Below are 17,683 nucleotides of genomic sequence, written 5' to 3'. Positions count from 1 at the left end.
CTCCATTGCAAGACTCTGACTTTGTAGACATAAGAGTCCAATTTCTTTGTCTATCCTCTTTCCTCTACTCCTACTGCACTACCTCAATTATTTTAAAATGCTCTTCTCTGAACTTTTTCTCCAGGTCTATTGTTTCTTTAAATATTTATAACCCAGAACTGCACATGGAATCCCAAGTCTGAATGAACTAGGTCCTTATAGGAGACTGAGACCATGTTTCTAACACTCCCCCTGATACAGCCCAAAATTGATTATTTTGGCTACAGCAGTACATTTGTGGACTGAAGTCTCCAAGGACCAGACCAAAAGGATTCTGAATGCCCTTTCTTGAACCCTAATTGCTTTGAGAATATTATTCTGTAGCCCCAGTTGGGCTATTTTCCCTTGTCTTCTCCCAGCCTGAATCTCAAGAATCCCTTTCCTGAACAAAGACATGGATCCAGACCCCTCAAGATCCTTCTTTATTATCTGTCTTCACTAACAAAATAAATCAAAGAATAAGCTTCCAGGCACAGGGTGCCTCTCTCTGTCCTTTCTCCTATCTCAGGAAAGACAATAATGCCCCAAGGCAGGAACTTTTTAAAGCCAGCCTAGGTCATGGGGAAAGGTAAATTGAATGGATTGAAACTCTTTTCTTACTTTGGAATTTGTAGCTGCCCATTTGTGACTGGGTGTGTATCTTTACATTGTGTGTATTTTACACGTTGTGCTACTTTAATTATTATTCATTTATTATTCATCAGATCCCCAACAGGCAGAATCTATTTTCTTTTCAACATTTCTTTTGTACTCCTCCATTCACATCGCTAATAGTTCAGGCCACCTTTATTCTAATAGCCTTCTGCTCTATGATTGTATTGTTCCACAAGCATGATCCTCTTTCTCATGTCTTCATCCAGGCCTCTCCTCTTCATGGTTCCTCATGTTTGGGATGCTTTGCCCTATCACATCTGCCTCAGGGATTCCTGGGATTCCTCAAGACTCAGTTCAAATCCCATCTTCTGCAGGAGGATTTTTATGTTCTCCCCTAAGATTATCTCCAGTCTACTCTGTAGATATCCAGTTACTTTCATGTGTCTCTCCCATTAGAATGGCAACTCCCTGAGGGCAGAAACATGGCGCTGCCTTTCTCAACATAGCACCTAACCTATATATAGAAATATATGCCTGTTGACTAACTGATGGAGCAGAACCATCACCTAATTTTTAAGGAGCCTGTGTACTAAGGGAAAAGAAGTAAGAAACAAGTTAGAGCACCCCCCCAAAAAAAATTGGTCAGCTTATGATGAATCTTCAAGGCAGTCTACTTGGAAAGCCATAAATTGAGGAGTAACATGACATTTACCTATTGCCTTGGCCAAGAATCTTATGCTGTTGAGATTCTTCACTTCAGTCCTAACACCCAAAGGCTCCCCAGGATGATGTACAGATATGTTAGCATCCACTCTCAACTGGCCCTCTGCAATGAAAAATGAGACAAGGCTTCAAATCAACATGGTCTTCTATGGTCTGTGACAGTATGGAGGTGGTCCAGCAATGTAAAACATATGTAATCTCCAAAGAAGTTTATAGAAGATGTCCCTGTTGAGGCTGAAGGAGGAGGGAGATGGTTTCTTAAAAATTCATCTGTAGCCTTGGTAAATCAGAGCTCTCCTTTTCTATGCCACTGTGTATTGACAACTTCATAGGCATTTAGGTCTGGGTGTCTCTCAGTGAATTTCCTTGGAAAGGGCAAAGCAAGAAAACTCACTTATGGAGGAAGAATCACAAGGTAGGAGGGTGTGTGTGTGTGTGTGTGTGTGTGTGTGTGTGTGTGTAAGAAAGGGGAAAAATGAGAAAAGAAGAAAGATCAAGAGAGGAAGAAAAAAGAGAAATAGGGAGAAAGTGAAAGAAAGGGATGGAGAAAGAAGAAAAAGGAGGAGGAGGGCAGGAGAAAAGGAGGAAGCAGGAGGAAGGAGAGAAAAGAGAAGGAAGGAGAAAAGAGGGGAGATGAAGAAAGGAGAGAGAACAAGGAAAGGAGGGAGGGTAAGTGAGAAATAGAGAACAGGAGAAGAATGCAGGTAGAAACAGGAAGAGTGGTAAACAGAGATAGAGGGGAAGCAAAGTGATGTGTGGGGAGGACAAGCAAACCTAACTTCCTTTGTACCAAAGAAGAAAAACATCACTGTTCAGATGGAGATTTACTCTGCAGTTTTTTCCCCCAGAGTGTCTTGGGGTGGAGTGGGGGGGACCTTCAGAAATTACTATTTGATAGCCCTACACTGCTCTCCAATAGAATGTGGATTTTTCACAGTGATTCTGGGAGATTTATAAGATAGTCCTTGAGAATTTACAGCTCAAGGGCGAGAGCCTGAAACTCTCCTATTTCCTCATACTACCGTAATAATCACTTCCTTCAACAAGTAAGATTGTGTCCCCTCTTGTCGGCTTCACGTATGCCTCGACATCAGAAAAATGGTCCTGTTAGGCAGTAGGGCTTCCAGCATGGTGGGCTCAGGGCGGGGGCTACTGCCCTTCTGGGAGGCCCTTCCTGACCCTGAAACTCTTGTTCTTCTTTTCTTCTTTGCTCATTTGGGAGCTGAACACAACTAATGATTTGTGAGGAGGCCTGGATGTAAGGCAAATGAAAAGGGATGAAGATAAGAAGCAGTCACATCTTCCACTCACTCTATGGTGGCACAGCACAAATTCTCCATTTTTTACCCTTCATCTGTATTTATAGCCACAACTGAAAAGAGAAGGAAGGTTGAATTTCTTGTTGTCATTTTCTTTTCTTAATTAAAAATGTAACTTGCTAAGTAGCAGTGTTGTGATGTGCTGACTAATGAAATACATTTTACCAGGTCCCTCAGGAAGAGCATTTAAAAAAATACAACTGAATACCTTGCCAAGAAAAAGTAGAAGCTGAGACAGTGTAATCCTGCCTTTCCCTGCCCCCTTTTACTTCCCCATAAAACCCTAACCACTTGAGAATAAACTCTCACTTAATAAATACTCTAAGTTTTTCCAAAGATTCTTCACTTCAAATACAATGTTTTACTCTAGTCTTCTCTGACATACTTATAATAGGGCTACTTCTAAAGCAAATATTTTGGAAAGAAGTCAGATGCCAGAAGTCTTACTGATTGGCAGGTACACTGTCATTACAGGTAACATTGGGATCCTTCTGATGTCTGATTGTACTGTAAAAATACCCCATTGATGTGAGATTCACTGGTGGAAGGGGTGGAGAGGGCACCAGAATGGCCTTTCTTTTGGCCATGACAACTCACGAAGACTATCTGACAAAGTGATCATGATCCTTGTGGACAGAGGGAATGAATATTTCAAACATTAAAATCCTTTAAGGACTGAAGTATTTACATTTCAAGCCATTAGTTACCTCCTTCTAAGTATCCCAAACAGAACTCACTCCATGGTCCTCTGCTTTCTTTCCCCAATAATTTTCTCTCTCAAACAGTCATTGATTCCAAAGGCTTCATCTATCACTGTTACACTGATAATAAGGTTCTTTCCAGTTCCAAAATGATGAATTCTAAACTAGATCTCCCATCTTATCTTTTTTTTTAGTATTTTATTTTTAGTCTTTATTTATTATTTTATTTTTCCTTGGTTACATGTAAAAACAATTTTTATTATTCATTTTTAGAACTCTGAGTTCCAAATTCTTTCCTTTCCTCCTCCCCACCCCACCTCAAGTTATAAATGACATGAAAAGCATAGTCATGTTATTAAAGAAAACATAGATTATCCCCCCCAGAAAATAAGAAACTTCAAGAAAAATAAAGTAAAAAAAATATGCTTCAGTCTGTATTCAGACACGATCAGTTCTTTCTCTGAGGATGAATAGTATTCTTCATCCAAAGTCCTTCAGAGTTGTCCTGGGTTACATTATTGCTGAGAAAAGCTAAGTCATTCATAGCTGATCATCTTACAATATTTAAACCTTACCTTTTACCCCATACTCAAATCAAGTACTTTCAAATTTCCGTGGAATATCATCATTTTACTGCTGTCACTTGAAATTTCTACAACTGAAATCCTCAATTAACTATTAGTGCAATCCAATTTGTGTAGTGAGGTAACAAGCCCTTCTAACTGGAGAATAAGACGGAGCTTCTTCAATACGTCGAGGTCAAATTGTCTAGGAAATCACAGAGGAGATTCCTACTTAGCTATGGAATCTCAGGCTCCTTCCAACTAGAACATCCTATCATCTTCCCTCTCCCAAACTCCCATTTTTTTGTCCCTTTTTTCTAATTTGCACACAAAGTCTTGTTCATCCATCCCTTCAAATGTATATATTTGTCCCTTTGCCATTTGAAACACCACCACTGAAGACTATATTCTTACTAACATAAACAAAGACTATTCAATTATTACTACAAAATCGTCTGCTTACAGTCTCCCTCCTTTCTTATTTAAACTGCATATTACCATTATCATTGCTAAAAAAAAAAAATACCTCACAACTGCTTCCTATTTTCCCTCTGAGTCAATCTTCCAGACATTAATGTTCTCCATATCTGGTCCAAAACAAACCATATGCTATCTTCTAATGGCTCTCTTCCCTAATATACAACACATTCATTGCCTAGAATGCACTGCATCTTTCCCCCTACCTATTTAAATCCAACTCATCCTCTAAGGTCCAGCTCAAATACTGCTTCCTCAATGAAGCCTTATCCTCACCCACACTGATGGATTCAAGTTCCATTTACTCTAAAAGTTCTTACAATAAATAAAGACTTGTTTACATACTATCTTGCATTGATCTCTTACTTCAGGGAGTCTTGTGTGTGAATTTTGTCCTGCCCACCAGATAGCACACTCCCTGAAAGGTTTACATTTCCTGCATTAACTATAGGCTGCTGAACAAACAGTAGATATTCAATTCAACTCACTCTATCGACCAGAAAACTGAAAGATCTGAGATCTGAATCACCAAAGATTCATTAAACTCATAGTAGACAGTGTGCAAGTGTCTGAGGTTTTTTTTTTTTTATCATAATGGTATCTTCATAATATTTATGAGGTGACTTCTGGGGTAAGGCCACCTAACCAACTTTTAAAAAATACTGTCTAGGTAAAAGATTAAAAACCCTATTATAGAAGAGAAAAAACCATAAACTTCAGACTATCCTGGAAAACACTCGTTGACTAAATATCTGAGAAGAATTATTTAGTGCTCTATGGTGGTGAAGGAGATATTCATTAGCTTGGATTCAAATCTCATGTCAAACAAATGGAGACATTCTGTTCAGCAGTCACAAAATGCCTTTTAATCAAATTAAATTATATCACCTCAGGTCTCGCTCAACTCATTCTACTAACAATGGAAATGATCTTCAATCACATATTACAGGGAGAGTTAGGCAAGAACATAACTGATTCCTAAGGTCCAGATGTGGTTCTATACACAACACTCAAGAAGACTCATATGCTGTGGGGTGAAAATAACAGTGATGTGGCAGAGTTGTAGCTTTTCTCCTAGAAAACACAATCCCATGCTGGAAACATATCACTAGAGGTCAGCCTAGAATTTTAGGGAGGGCTATGGATTAGTTTTATTCTATATGCATTCTGTGGTCAAATGAATCTCTTAGCTGCTGTTCATGTGTGAGGCAAAAAAAAAATCCTAATTTTAATATAATTTGTTTTTTGTGATTTGGCAGATTTTACTTCAAGTATTTAAATACATTAAAAGCAAAAGATCCATAGGCTTCCACAGAATGCCAAACAGGGCTATGACATAACAATTGTGGAAAATCCCTGATCTTAAGTCCCCCATGGATGGCTTCACTATCCTCACAATTTATCTTGTGAAACTAAGACCAAGAGTTATATTTGTCTTTATTCAAATTGATCCTTCATTCTAGCCTATCAAAATCTTTTGGGAGCTTGGCTCTTTTTTTTTGCAAGGCAATGGGGTTAAGCCCAAGGCCACACAGCTAAGTAATTATTAAGTGTCTGAGACCGGATTTGAACCCAGGTACTCCTGACTCCAGGGCTGGTGCTCTATTCATTGTACCACTTAGCCACCCCCGAACTTGGCTCTTTTGTCTAACATATTAGAATCACAGAATTGTAGAAGGACTCAACCATGAATACCTTCTATAGCACTTTGTTAAGGACTCAAAGACCTCTGATGATCAGGAAATTTTGTCTTCCCCTTTCCAAGTGAGAGCAGCACTAATTTTCATAAACATTTTCCATACGCCTACCCCAAAGTGGCATCCCTATAAATTTTTACCCATGTATATAGTCCTTACAATAGCATTAAGAGGAACATGCCAGATTAAATTATTCACTATCATTACTGATTTCATGCCATCCACAAATGACACACTTGACACATGATTTTCATTGAAGTCAATGACAAACATTTGAAGAAAACAGACCTGAAGATGGAATCTTCCAGTATTAAACTAGTGACTTCTTTCCAGATTGGTCTTGAACTATTATCTTCTCTTCTCGTGTCCAGTTATTAAACCAGGTCTAAATCCATCACTGCATTTTATCTGCAGTGTTAGGAGACTTGGGGAGATCCTCAGCTAAAATTCAGACTGACCACACCTTGTCATTTCCCTGCCATTAGTCTGACCTGAGGCACTGGCTCACAGTGATTGCCACTCTCCCTTCTAAGTGCTCACAAATCATCCTTTTAATAATGCATGCTAGCATTTTTCCTGGAATTGAGGTCAAGCTCATGTCTGACACTTTGAAGAATCAATACACCTTTCCTGACCTTTTTTTGGACACCAGGATACTCCTCCAGTACTGCAGTGGGCCCCCACAATTATCCACTTTTCAAAGATGACTGAGAGTGGTTCAGTAATCAGTCCTCCAAGTTTTTTCAGGGCATTGATACTCACTGAAAGCAATTAGGTTCAGATCATCTCCTCAGTTATTTTGTAGTTCAATTTACTACTGACCATTTTTGTCCCATCCTTCCCAATTTAAAGATCATTCCAACAATGAGACCCAAAGCACAGAATTTAAGGAGTTCTGTTTTTTCTCTGTCTTCCTTTATGATTTACTCATATATCCGTCCCAAACATCAATTCCATTCCTCCTATATTCTTCTTTTTGCTTCCCAAATCAATTATTCAATACCCCCCCCATTACTGGGCAACTGGTATATGTCTGCAGATATAAAAACAATAAAATAATTTTGCCCACAGGGAGCTTATGGGCCTATCTATCTAGGGAAACAAGATCTCTCTCTCTCTCTCTCTCTCTCTCTCTCTCTCTCTCTCTCTCTCTCTCTCTCTCTCTCTCTCTTATATGATTAAAAATTGATACAAGGTGATTTGGGAATGAAGGAAGTACCAGTAGTTGTTAGAAAGGACTCTTGTCTGACTGGGGTAAGTGTTAAAGAAAATTGAGATTCTAAGAGGTGGAGTTGAAAAGCTGGAGATGAGAGATGGAATATTATACAGTAAGAAAAGTAAGGTAAGTTCAGCTGTATCAAAGTGTATATATCAAAGAGGAATAATGTATGGTAAGGTTAGTGTTAGACAGTGAAGGATCTTAGGTGCCAAATAAAGGAATCTGTATTTTACAACAGAAGCAATAGGGAACAATTGGATTTTTTGAAGGGTATCATTGACATAATCAGATCTGTGCTTTAATCATTTTGGCAGCTGTGTGAAGGATGGTCTGGAGAGAGCAAAGATTTTAGGCAGGGAAATTAATCCAGAGGCTTTTGCAATAATTCACACTACAGCTCATCAGATTTAGCTCAAAGAGGAATTCACACACACACACACACACACACACACACACACAGACACTCAGTTAAGTTTAGAAACATACCTTTCAAGTATTAAGAGGGGAAAGGGGGAAGGGGGGAGAAAAAGAGGAACTGACAGAAGGAAGGGAAGGAAGAAGGGGCAAAGGAAAAGAAGAAAGAAAGGAGAGGGGTGGGATATAAGGGAGCAAACACATTGAAAGAAATGGTCTTCAGAAGCAAAATGCTGGGAAACAGGAATAAGGTAAAAAAGAGGAAAAATACAAACAGAGGGAAGATAGCATGGAAAGCAACAAAGAGTTAGTAATTATAACTTTGAATGTAAATGGGATGAACTCTCCCATAAAACATAAACAGATAGCAGAGTGGTTTAAAAACTAAAATCCTACAATATGCTGCTTTCAAGAAACTCACTTGAAGCACAGGGATACATATAGAATAAAAGTAAAAGGCTGAAGCAGAATATATTGTGCTTCATCTGAAGTGAAAAAGGCAGAGGTAGTAATCCTTATCTCAAAGTAGTTGCAAAAATAGATCTCATTACTAATACTAAGAGAGATGAGCAGAACCAGAAGAAAGAATGTTGTACACAATAACAGCAACATGGGTTGATGATCAATCTTGATGGACTCGCTCATTCCATCAGTGCAACAATCAGGGACAATTTTAGGGTATCTGCAATGGTGAATACCATCTGTATCAAAGAAAGAATTGTGGCGCTTAAAAAAAAGACCAAAGACCTTCAATTAAAAAAAAAAGTTATATAATTTTGTTATCTCTTATATTTTATTTTTTCCTTTAAGATATGGTTTTTCTCTCAACACATTCAATTTTGATCGACGTATAGCATGGAAACAATGCAGACTATCAGACTGCCTTCTGTGGGGGGTGGGCGGAGCGAAGCGAGATTAAAGGGGAAAATTGTAAAATTAAATTAAAAAAATAAAAATAATTAAAAAACTAAATATAATTTTAAAAAATAAATGGGTAAAACAATAAAAAAATAGATCTCATTAAAAGAGATAAGGAAGGAAACTATATCCTCCTAAAAGGTACCATAGACAAAGAAGCAATTTCAATCCTAAATATGTATGCACCAAGTGGTATAGTATCCAAATTCTTAGAAGAGGGGGCAGCTAGGTGGCACAGTGCATAGAGCACTGGCCCTGGAGTCAAGAGGACCTGAGTTCAAATCTGGTCTCAGACACCTTGGGCAAATCACTTAACCCCACTGCCTTGCAAAAAACAAACAAAAAAAAGAATTATCAAATTCTTAGAGGAGAAGCTGAATGAATTACAGGAAGGCATAGACAGCAAAACTCTACTGGTGGGAGATTTCAACCTCAGGCTCTCAGATTTAGATAAAGCTAACCATATAATAAACAAGAAGAAAGTAAAAGAGGTAAATAGAATGTTAGAAAACTTAGACATGATAGACCTTTGGAGAAAACTGAACAGGGATAGAAAGTAATATACCTTTTATTCTACAGTACATGGCACCTACACAATTGACCATGTCTAAGCCACAAACACCTCATAATGAAATGCAGAAAGGCAGAAATAATGAATACTTCCTTCTCAGAACAATAAAAATCACATGCAATAATGGGACCATAGAGAGATAGACCTAAAACCAATTGGAAACTAAATAACCTCATTTTTAAATAATGAGTGGATCCATCAATAAATTATGGATAGAATTAAGTATTTTATCCTTGATAATGACAATAATGAGACAACATACCAAAACTTATAGGATACAGTCAAAGCAGTTATTAGGGAATATATTTTTATCTCTAAATGCTTACATGAATAAAATAGAGGAAATCAATGAATTAAGCATGGAATTAAAAAATTAGAGAAAAAATAAAAATGCCTAATTAAATACCAAATTAGAAATTCTAAAAATTAAAGGAGAAATTAAAATTAAATTAAATCAAATAATGAAACTGAAAGAAAAATAAACAAATAAAACCAAGAGTTGGTTTTATAGGGCGGGGGAAGCAATATAACAGATAAACTTTTGGTTAATTTGATTTAAAAAAAAAGAAAACCAAATTACTAGTATCAAAATTGAAAAAGGTGAACTCACCACCAATGAGAAGGAAATTAAAGTAATAATTTAGAACTATTTTGCCCAAATGTATGATAAATTTGATAATCTAAGTGAAATGGATGAATATTTACAAAAATTTAAGTTGCCCAGATTAAATGAAGAGGAAATTAAATACTTAAATAAACCTATTTCAGAAAAAAAAAATTTAACAAGCTATCAATGAACTCCCTAAAAAAAAAATCTCCAGGGCCAGAGGGATTCACAAGTGAATTCTATCAAACATTTAAGGAACAACTGGTTCCAATTCTATATAAACTGGAAAAATAGGTGAAGACAGAACTTGGCCTAATTCCATCTATGACACCAATATGGTGCTGAAACCTAAACTATTAAGAGTCAAAACAGAGAAAGGAAATTATAGACCAATTTTCCTAATGAATACGGATGCAAAAATCTTAAATAAAATCTTAGCAAAGCAATTATAGCAAGTTATCACTAGGATAATACACTATGACAAAGCAGGATTTATTATAGGAATGCAGGATTGATTCAATATAAGGGAAAATTGTCAGTATAATCGACTATATCAATAAAAAAAAAACCCTAACAGAAATCATATGATTATCTCAATAGAGGCCGAAAAATCCTTTGACAAAATACAGCACCCATTCCTACTAAAAACACTAGAGATCATAGGGATAAATGGATTGTTCCTTAGAATAATAAGCAGTATCTATCTGAAACCATCAACAAGCATCATATGCAATGGGGATAGGCTAGAGGCATTCCCAAAAAGATCGGGGTGATACAAGGATGGTGTATTATCATCACTATTATTCAATATTATATTAGAAATGTTAACAGCAACAAGAGAAGAAAAAGAAATTGAAGGAATTAGAATTGGAAGGGAGAAACAAACTCTCACTCTTTGCAGATGACATGATCATATACCTAGAGAATCCTAAAAAATCATCTAAAAAACTATTGGAAACAATTAGCAACTTTAGCAAAGTCATGGATATAAAATAAAGCCAAATAAATCTTCAGTATTCCTATATATTACTAGCAAGATACAACAGAAAGGGCTAGAAAGAGAAATCCCATTTAAAATAACTTCAGACAACAAAATGTTTGAGAGTGTACCAGCCAAGACTCAGAAACTCTATGAAAACAACTATTAAACACTTTTCACACAAATAAAATCAGATTAAATAACTGGGCAAATATCAACTGCTCATGGATAGGCTGAGCTAATATAATAAAAATAACAATTCTACCTAAATTAAACTACTTAATTAGATCTTAATTAATAAGAACCAAACTTCCAAAAAATTACTTTAATGAGTTAGAAAAAATGATAACTAAATTCATATGGAGAACAAAAAGTCAAGAATATCATGAAATTTAACGGAAAAAAGTGCAAAAGAAGGCAGTTCAGCCTTACCAGATCTAAAATTATATTATAAAGCATCATTCATCAAAACTGTCTGGTTCTGGCTAAGAAATAGAGTGGTGGTTCAGTGGAATAGCTTAGGTACAAAAAAGACAGCAGGAAATGATTATAGTAATCTGCTGTTTGACAAACCCCGAAGGGCCCAGGTTCTGGGATAAGAATTCTCTCTTCAATAAAAACTATTGGGAAAATTCAAAGATAGTATGGCAGAAACTTGGATTAGACCAACATCTCACACCCTATACCAAAATAAGATCAAAATGGATACAGGATTTAGACATAAAAGACATTATAAGTAAACTAAGAGAACAAGGAATAATTTCCCTGTCAGATCTATGGACAGGGAAGCAGTTTATGACTAAGAAAGAGATAGAGAACATCATAAAAAACAAACTGGATAATTTGGATTACATTAAATTAAAAAGCTTTTGCACAAACAAAACCACTGTAACTAACTTGAGATCAAAAGAAATGTAATAAATTAGAAAACAATTTTATAACTAGTGTTTCTGACAAGGGGATTTATTTCTAAAATATATAGAGAACTGAGTTAAATTTGTAAAAAAATCAAAGTCATTCCCCAATTGACAAATGGTCAAAGGATATGCAAAAGCAATTTGCAGATGAGGAAATCAAAGCTATCTATAGTCATACAAAAAACTTTAAATCATTACTGATCAGAGAAATGCAAATCAAAGCATCTCTGAGATACCACCTTACACCTCTCAGATTGGCCTCTATGATCAGAAAGGACAATGATCAATGAGGGAAGGGATGTAGGAAATCTGGAACACTAATTCATTGTTGGTGGAGCTGTAAACTGATCCAACCTTTTTGGAGAGCAATTTGTAATTATGCCCAAAGGCTAATAAAAATATTTATTAAATGTCTATCATGGATCAATTACTGTTCCAGGTGCTTAATTAACAGAAAAGAGGTCACACAAAAAAAATTAGTTCACACTGGATGCGATGAGGACCTTCACTTGGGTACTGGCTATGTGAATGGAGGAAAGGGGAAAGAGGGAAAAGAAGGGAAAGAGGCAAAGAACCAACAAGTCTTGGTAAGAGACTGGGTATGTTGGATGACTGAAAGGGAGCAACCAAAAGGACAAGGAGGCTGAAAACTCAAGTAAGAGAGGCAGTGCTGCCCAGGACAGAAATAGGAAAACTCAGGAGAAGAGGAGAGAAGACAGTGAGTCTTGTTTTGGACAGAGAAGCCACAAAGCTCCAGGTGTCAAGGGTCATGCTCTTTCTACTGCTTCATGCTGTCTCTCTCAGGGTTCATGTGGGAATGAGGAAAGTGGATTATTTTCCTTGTTTATGAGCCTGAGTGCAAATCTTTACATTTTCATAAAATGAAATGTATTCTGTATATGACACACTGCTAAACTTTTTTGTAGAAATATAAATGTGAGCTAAATTCAGATGCTTCTCAGAGAGTTGAAAACATATACCAAAAAGATAATGCTAAGTGAAGAGTTACCCAGGTTAGACCAGGTTCATCTGAATATATGTTTCAACTAAAAAGTCTTAAGAATGACTTTCTTTGTGGCTCCACTGATGATTCAAAAAGAGCAGCTCTATGAATGACCCAAGAAAGGCAGGTAAGAATAAGTGAATTGCCACTAAACTAGAGTATCACCTTGGGAAAGCTACATAATTTCCCTGGAACTGTTTCTTCCTGAACAAAGTAGGTCCTCAGGAAATGATTAGTGAATTACAATGAATTAGTGAAATGAAGAGACCAGGCTAGGTTTCTTCTTCTACCTCTAGTATTCAATGACATGATTCTAAAATAAACAGGGATAACTGCAAGCAATAAATAATCCCATGCCCTATTTTAACCAAAAAGCTTTAAACTCTTCTTTCTGCCTAGAATTGCTTAATAGCTGGTAGAACTGAATGATTTCCTCCTTTGACTGGTCTACAGAGATACTAGTGGCAAAAAGTAGGAATATAAATTCCCATCTACTAAAATATAAAGCCTTCCTACCTAAAAAGCCCTGTAAGTCACATTATTCCATAGTCAGTTCCCCATCTCTCAGCAATGGGATAATGGCTTGAAAAGATACTCTCTTTAAATTATTAAGTATTTGCTTTAGTAGAAAGACTTGGGCAATCACATAGTGGAAAGAAAACAGCACCCAAGGACCCATATCAGAATGGCAGACTAAGCAGGATATAGGCAGGAAGTGTCAGACAACCTAGCAGAGAAAATAGCCAGATATGTGAAATCTAGACTACACCCTTTTCCTGGGCTATGGATTTGGGCTAACATTGTTCCCTTCCTCAAAACAACAAAAAGTCAGTATCTCAGGTTCTAAACATGCCAGATTCCTGATGGGGATGAGATCACAAGGAGTGGAAAGTGGTTCTGGGTAGCATTAGTCTGAGCACAGTTTGGGCCTGGGGAGGGGGGAAGGTTCATCACAGGGGAGTACAACTTAGCGGGCTCAGATTTAGAGAAAGACTTTGGTATAATATTGTTCAAATCACTGGAGCTATAATAACAGATATGGTTTAGTTACTAGGGTTCATGCCACACAAAAGCCTCTACAGCAGAGGCTTACCCCCCCCCCCCAGCACATGCTCAGTCTTAGACAATTCCTAGCTGTGTGACCTTAGGCAAGTGGCTTATCTTCTGCCTGCTTCAGTCTCCCCATCTGTAAAATGGTCTGTAAAAAAAAGCACCCACTTCCCATGGTTGTGGCAAGAGTCAAATAAGATCATACCTTCAAAGTGCTTAGTGAAGGGTCTCCCCTCAATCTTTTTTTGTGGGCCACAGACCCTTTCACAGAATATTTCTGGATGCATAAAATAAAATACATCAAGGCTACAAAGGAAACTAATCATATTAAAATACCACCATGAAAATTTTTTTTAAAAGTTCATGGACTCTGTTTTAAAAGTTTAAAGGAGAGAGTTGTTAAGAGAGATGTAAATAATTATATCTACTGTAATTAGGGGAGTGGGAGGGAAGGAAATGGGCATTGAGAGTTATGGACAGACCCACACATCCACATATACAGCCACATAGACCCACACCTACACATCCCCCCTCCCCACACACATACACCCCCCTACACATATGTATGTATATCTACCCTAGGCAAGTCATTTAACCCAGTTTATCTCATTTTCCTCATCTGTAAGAGGAGCTGGAGGAAAAAATTAAAAACCACTCCAGTATCTTTACCAAGATAACCCAAATAAGGTCACAAGAAATCAGATGTGATTGAAAACAACTGAACAACAAATATATGTTATATGTTACAATATAATTTATAGCCTCTCTCCCTCTCTATGTTTATAACATGTATGCATGTATTATATTTCTCTCCTCCCCTTCCATAGTTCTCCCCCTCCTCCTCCACAGTTTTCAGCTACTCTAATGGAAGAAGAAAGAGAAAGACAGATCAGTCCCACACGCCTGATAACATAAATACTAGGAGCTCTTAAGAAACTGAGACTCTGGACCACTACTTCACAAATGTCTTTTGGAATCGTCCCTTGTTGCCTGACTTCTGTGCTAACAGTGAAGCTGGATGAAAATGGCCCCCCTCCACACAACAAACAATGAGGTTTCATGAACTCCCTTGCTATCACAGGCTGAGTTCTTGCTGCTACAGTTTTTCTCATGATGGTTCCCAGATGGGACTATTTCTCAGCTAACAGGTGGTCCATTTATTTTTCTACAGGTTGGGTAGGGATCACAGCTATTCTGGGGAGAATCTAACTTTATTAAAACAGTGGAAGCTTTGCTAAAGTGTCACAAAACCTCACATGTAGTTCATAATTGGATTGCTATCTAACTCTGCACTTCTTGTTTACATTCTACAAGGAAAAGACTGTATGGAGATGAGAGCAGTAGAGTTCTCCTGCTGTAAAACAGAGGAGAGCTTTTCTCTGTCTGCCAAGCAAATCTGAAAGCAGCTCACACTTACGCAATTCAGACATATGTGCCTGTACTTTTTTCTGTCTTTAATGGTTACCAAGGAACAGTTACTAAGGATAATCAAGGATGCTCAGAGCCTCCTCTGATGCCTCTTCATGGTGAAGAGGTAAGCCTGAATTCTTTCTTAAAGGTCATGAACCACAGAAGGCAAACCCAGTTAGGTTTCAGAAAACTGGAAAGACCGTGGGCCAGCCCTTCAAATGCAAAGCCCTCAAATAGAAGGACCCTCATCTGAGGATGTTGAGTCAGGAATTGACTGTGAATTGTTGGCCATAACTTTAGGGAATGTGAAGAGGCTGAAATTTGCATTACCTGAGTGCATACTCTCATACTAGTGAAATCTCAGATGGTTCTAAGTATCAGAGAAGGGATGAAAAACATAAGAGATTCCTCCACCTTCAGATTCAACCAAAGCTCTGATGTTTCTGCTCCTGAAAAGGAAAACCTTTAGCTGTGCTGTGGGAAGGAGGACAACTCAAGAAGGGACAAGAAAGGAGCGGATGGAGTGATGACAGACAGTGAGAGGGCAAACTATTTAGCTCTTGTTTTACTTCTGTAATCATTGCTAAGGAAAACAAACAAACAAACAAAACAAAAAAGTGAAGAGGGAACCGAGACCTAAGATAAGTGAGGACTCACAGGAGTTGCCCTCAATAGATAAACTAGATCCTAAAGGAGTAAAAACCACCATTGCTTGATTATCAATGATCTTTTAAAAGATTCTTTCATATGGAAGAGATGCCAGGGAACTAGGGAGTGGTAAATGTGGGAAGAGGGTGGATTCTTCCAATAAGCTTGACTTTGATTCCTGGCAGAATTCTCATTAGTGGAATAATTTGTGAATGTGTAGAAAGGGACTCTGTGATCACTAAAAGTCATCATACCTCAATTAAGAAATGGTTGTAGTCATATGAAAAATAGTTTCAAATAACAGGTAATTAGAGAAATATAAACTAAAGCAACTCTGAGGTTCTATCTCATACCACTAGATTGGCAAAACTGGCCAAAAAAGAAAAACAATAAATGTTGGAGGGGTTGTGGGGTCATTCATAGAGCTCCTCTTTCTGAATCATCACTGAAGCCACAAAGAAAGTCATTCTTAAGACTTTGTAGTTGAAACACATATTCAGATAGACCTGGTCTAACCTGGAGAACTCTTCACTTAGCATTATCTTTTGGACAAATGTTTTCGACTCCCTGAGGAGTTGGGCACAATAATACATTGTCAGTGGAGCTACAAATTGGTTTAGTCTTTGTACAATGAAATTTGAAAGTATGTCCCCAAACATGCTTAAATGTATAAACTCTTGACCTAATAGGACCATTGCTAGGTCTATACCTCCAGAGAATAAAGAAGAAAAGGACCCAGATGAACAAAAATATTTATAGCAGCTCTTTTTGCTATAGCGAAGCACTGGAAACTAAAAGGGATTCTGTCAGCTGGGAAATGGCTTAAACAAATTAAGGTATATGAAAGTAATAGAATATTATTGTACTGTAAGGCAGAGGGTCATTTATCCTTACTCAGTGTGGTCCAAAGCAGATTAAAATGTAACTGGGAAATTTTCAACAAAATAAACAAAAAAATAATAAAACATAGATAATATAAAATTTAAAATTAAGTGAATTAGTGGCAGAAATACTTACTAGTGGCTTCTCTATGAGTTTGACATGAAACTCATGGATGATGATGAAGATAATAATGAAGAATAAGAAAGTGGTAGATTCAAAAAGAACTGGTAGGTCTTGTAGGAACTGATATAGAGTCAAGTGAGTAGACCCAGGAGAATAATTTAATAATAACATCATAAAATCCAACAACTTTGAAAGTCTTGATAATTCTAATCAATGCAATGACTAACCATGGTTCCAGAGGTCCAATGAGGAAGTATATTATCCATGTCTTGAGAAAACACCAATGGACAGAAGAAACAGAACTGAGATAGACATTTTGGGACACTGCTAATGAGTAAGTTAATTTTGACTACATATATTTGTTACTGGAAATAAAGGTTAAAATACTGGGCCAAATCTCGCAAGGTGAAATTTGACTGGGATAAATCTGAAATTCTATTCATGGGTTCAAATGATCAATTTCACAAGTGCTGAATAGAAGAAGCACAAATAAGGCAAAAATGAAAAAACAAACGTCTCAGAGACTACAAACTCAAAGTGAGTCCAAAGTCTTCAGTGGCAAGCCAAAAAGCTTGGGCATCATTAAGAGAAAGTCCATAATGGGGAAAGTGATGGTCTTGCTGTACTCTGCCCAGGGCAGACTAGGTGGAGTATTGATCGAAGTTCTTAGTGTTATGAATTAGGAAGAAAGGACTGAAAAAATGAGGTGCATGTTGAGAGGGTGACCAAGGAGGGAGACCACAGGCAATGCTCTGATTAGAAATTATTTTTTTTATAAGAAACAGCTAAAAAAGAACTGGAGATGTTTTTAGTTTAAGAGAACAAAGGA

At 37.2% G+C, this 17,683-nt stretch overlaps 1 protein-coding gene across 2 annotated transcripts in view; it reads right to left on the bottom strand.

Moving 5' to 3' along the window:
* Positions 1-17,683, bottom strand: part of GATB (glutamyl-tRNA amidotransferase subunit B) — a 142,499-nt gene that overhangs the window by 76,327 nt on the left and 48,489 nt on the right. The window contains exon 6 of one of the 2 annotated variants that reach the window (XM_074229138.1): positions 1,346-1,459. The exons of the other annotated variant lie outside the window; for it this stretch is intronic. Coding sequence (XP_074085239.1) covers positions 1,346-1,459 — 114 coding nt within the window. The remainder of the gene's footprint in view (positions 1-1,345; positions 1,460-17,683) is intronic. 2 annotated transcript variants of the gene reach the window in all.

The sequence above is a fragment of the Macrotis lagotis genome, chromosome 3 (assembly GCF_037893015.1).
Source record: "Macrotis lagotis isolate mMagLag1 chromosome 3, bilby.v1.9.chrom.fasta, whole genome shotgun sequence".
Classification (NCBI taxonomy): Eukaryota; Metazoa; Chordata; class Mammalia; order Peramelemorphia; family Peramelidae; genus Macrotis; species Macrotis lagotis.
This window is presented reverse-complemented; position numbering and strand designations above follow the sequence as displayed.